The following is a 2,500-nucleotide window of genomic DNA, read 5'->3' as shown; positions in this document are numbered from 1 at the left end:
TCGCTACTGAATGTTGCACCTCTGTGCGAAACCTCCGCCGCACCCGCTACCCTGGCACGCGACGACCCTAGCGACCATCGGATCACCAGCAACCATCTGAAGATACCGAACAGAACCTGTATCCCTATGCGCTACTGCAGTGTCTCGAGCGTTGCAAACGGCTCGAGGACGAGCCTTGCGCGTGGCCGAGCGATGTCAACAATCCGTAGCAAGACCGGATGGCACACTTCAAACCTCCGTTCAAGCAGCTGCCTTTCTCCTTGGGCAGGAAAGAGACGGAGAGAGAGACACGGCAGACAGGCCAAGCTACACAGGGTCCAGCTCCACCAGCACGTCCTCCACACGGGGACACGGGGGTCTTGGGGGTCTCATATCTATCTTCAGGAATAAACCATCAAGCTAAGACCCCTTTCATTGACCGTCCTAGAATTTCTCTTACGCTTACATCGGGTGGCTTATGTGGTCACTCGTTACATCTGGGGACAGTGGAGCTCCCAACATATCTCCTACGTTTACATCTGGTGGCTTGCGGTGGTATCTTACGCTTACACACACACACACACACACACACACACACACACACACACACATACATATATATATATATATATATATATATATATATATATATATATGAGTGTGTGTGTGCGTGTGCGTGTGCGTGTGCGTGTGCGTGTGCGTGTGCGTGTGCGTGTGTGTATGTGTATGTGTGTGTGTGTTTGTGTGTGTGCGTGCGTGTATGTGTGTGTGTGTGTGTGTGTGTGTGTGTGTGTGTGTGTGTGTGTGTGTGTGTGTGTGTGTGCATGTGCGTGTGCGTGTGTGTGTGTGTGTGTGTGTGTGTGTGTGCGCGCGCGCGCGTTTGTATGTATGCTAGTATCTACATATAGATGACGATGCAGTGAGTCATATATTTTTTCAGTCCTATTTTAGTAATTTATTAGTCAACTTCCTGTGCATCGCAATATTTCCATATAAGCCATACTAACCATAAACTTAATTTACAAAGTCTACGATTTTTTTGTTGTTTTCGGTTTGTCGATATAACGCGTTCTGTTTTAGCTCTTAAATTGAACAGTAAACCGATATAACAATTAATTTCACCGGACCGATATCTTCAAGAGTGTGTTTACGGAAAGAGCTACAAGGAAGTTTCGTTTCCTATTTTGGTGTGTTACGCAACATATCCCTATGCGTGAGCTTACACTGCGAATGAGATTAGTTCCTTTCAAATTTCTGACAAAGCAACATCTGTGACGCGTAACTGGAGCTGGGCGCAGTGAGACTTCTTTCTGAACCATGGACTTCAGTAGGTGTTAACTATAATATTTCCTCTTTTTCTTATAAGCTCTTAGATATTTACGTTGTGATTACCAAATGCGACAGACGATAAATTAATCCCTTGTCATTAATGGACTCTAAGACACATTTCCTCACATTATCGGAATGAATGATAAGTACGTACTCCATTACTATACTCAGAACTACAGAATTGGTGCATAAAGAGTACATTATGTTGTGTTACAAGCACTGCAAATTTTTTTATCATTGATACACAATCACGAAGAGGATTTCTTTTTACACGTCATTTATACTTCCAGGCAAAATCGCACTCTACATTTTGTTGCCGATTGTTCTTCTGTGTGTCTTTTCGCTATGCTGTTATTTTTGCAAGGTTAGTTATTATATTTCTGAGCTGTATGTGTTAATATTTCCTAATGTTCAGTATCTGAGAGTAAATTGTTGTAATATTTATAGAAATAAAAGATAAAATATATCTATTGGATAAACTAGTATGACTGTTGAAAGTACTGAATATACAGTATATATAATACATGTTTATGCATTATAAAGGACGCTTTTCCCTTTCTTCCTCTCTTTTCATCACATATCAGAATTTGCCCTTATTATCTAGTGCGTAGCACATCCTGACTTTAATTATTCGTCAGAGATATCCAATTAATTTTGCTAAGGTATATCCTGTAGCTAATTGTCTGACATTCTTTTTAAATCCACGTGACACTTCTTTTATCCGTTTTTCTATTCTGCAGACTAGGAAAAGGGACTCATTTCAGAGCAACAGCAGCCAGAGGGAAAATCATCCGTTTCAACATACCAGGGCGGCCGTTACCTCATCCCCGTCTTCCGGTAACACCAGAGGTTCCCTAAATCGCTCTCCGTCATTATGCGTTGGAAAGAAGACTGACTCTCCGACTAGGCATGTTCCCCAGCGCTCTTTTATAACGTTTTATAGGAGGGATGACGGCACCGACAACTATGAAGAGACCCGGTCCTGCGAACTAAATTCTCCTAGAGAGTTAGTTCAAGGAAATTACTTTTTCCAGAGTGAACCTCCGGCATATCTCGCACCTCGGGTCCCATCTACAGAAAACCCTCAGATGAAGTCCTCAATTCGAGTATCTTGCGCCCCTACTCCAGGAGGACTTCCACCTCAGCCTCCTACTCCAGGAGGACTTCCACCTCAGCCTCCTACTCCAGGAGG

The 2,500-nt window shown here is 43.2% G+C and overlaps 1 protein-coding gene across 1 annotated transcript in view; it reads left to right on the top strand.

Annotated features, from left to right (window-relative positions):
• The first annotated feature begins 1,234 nt into the window (after positions 1 to 1,234).
• LOC125025911 (formin-2-like) overlaps positions 1,235 to 2,500 on the top strand; it is a 3,222-nt gene continuing 1,956 nt past the window's right edge. The window contains exons 1-3 of the mRNA XM_047614245.1: positions 1,235 to 1,306; positions 1,599 to 1,672; positions 2,049 to 2,500. The exon at positions 2,049 to 2,500 is cut by the window's right edge and continues 1,956 nt beyond it. Of these exons, the coding sequence (XP_047470201.1) occupies positions 1,297 to 1,306; positions 1,599 to 1,672; positions 2,049 to 2,500 (536 nt within the window). The 5' untranslated portion in view covers positions 1,235 to 1,296. The remainder of the gene's footprint in view (positions 1,307 to 1,598; positions 1,673 to 2,048) is intronic.

Source organism: Penaeus chinensis, chromosome 5 (assembly GCF_019202785.1).
Source record: "Penaeus chinensis breed Huanghai No. 1 chromosome 5, ASM1920278v2, whole genome shotgun sequence".
Lineage (NCBI taxonomy): Eukaryota > Metazoa > Arthropoda > Malacostraca > Decapoda > Penaeidae > Penaeus > Penaeus chinensis.
The sequence above is the reverse complement of the archived record's forward strand: the minus strand, read 5'-3'. Positions and strand labels throughout refer to the sequence as shown.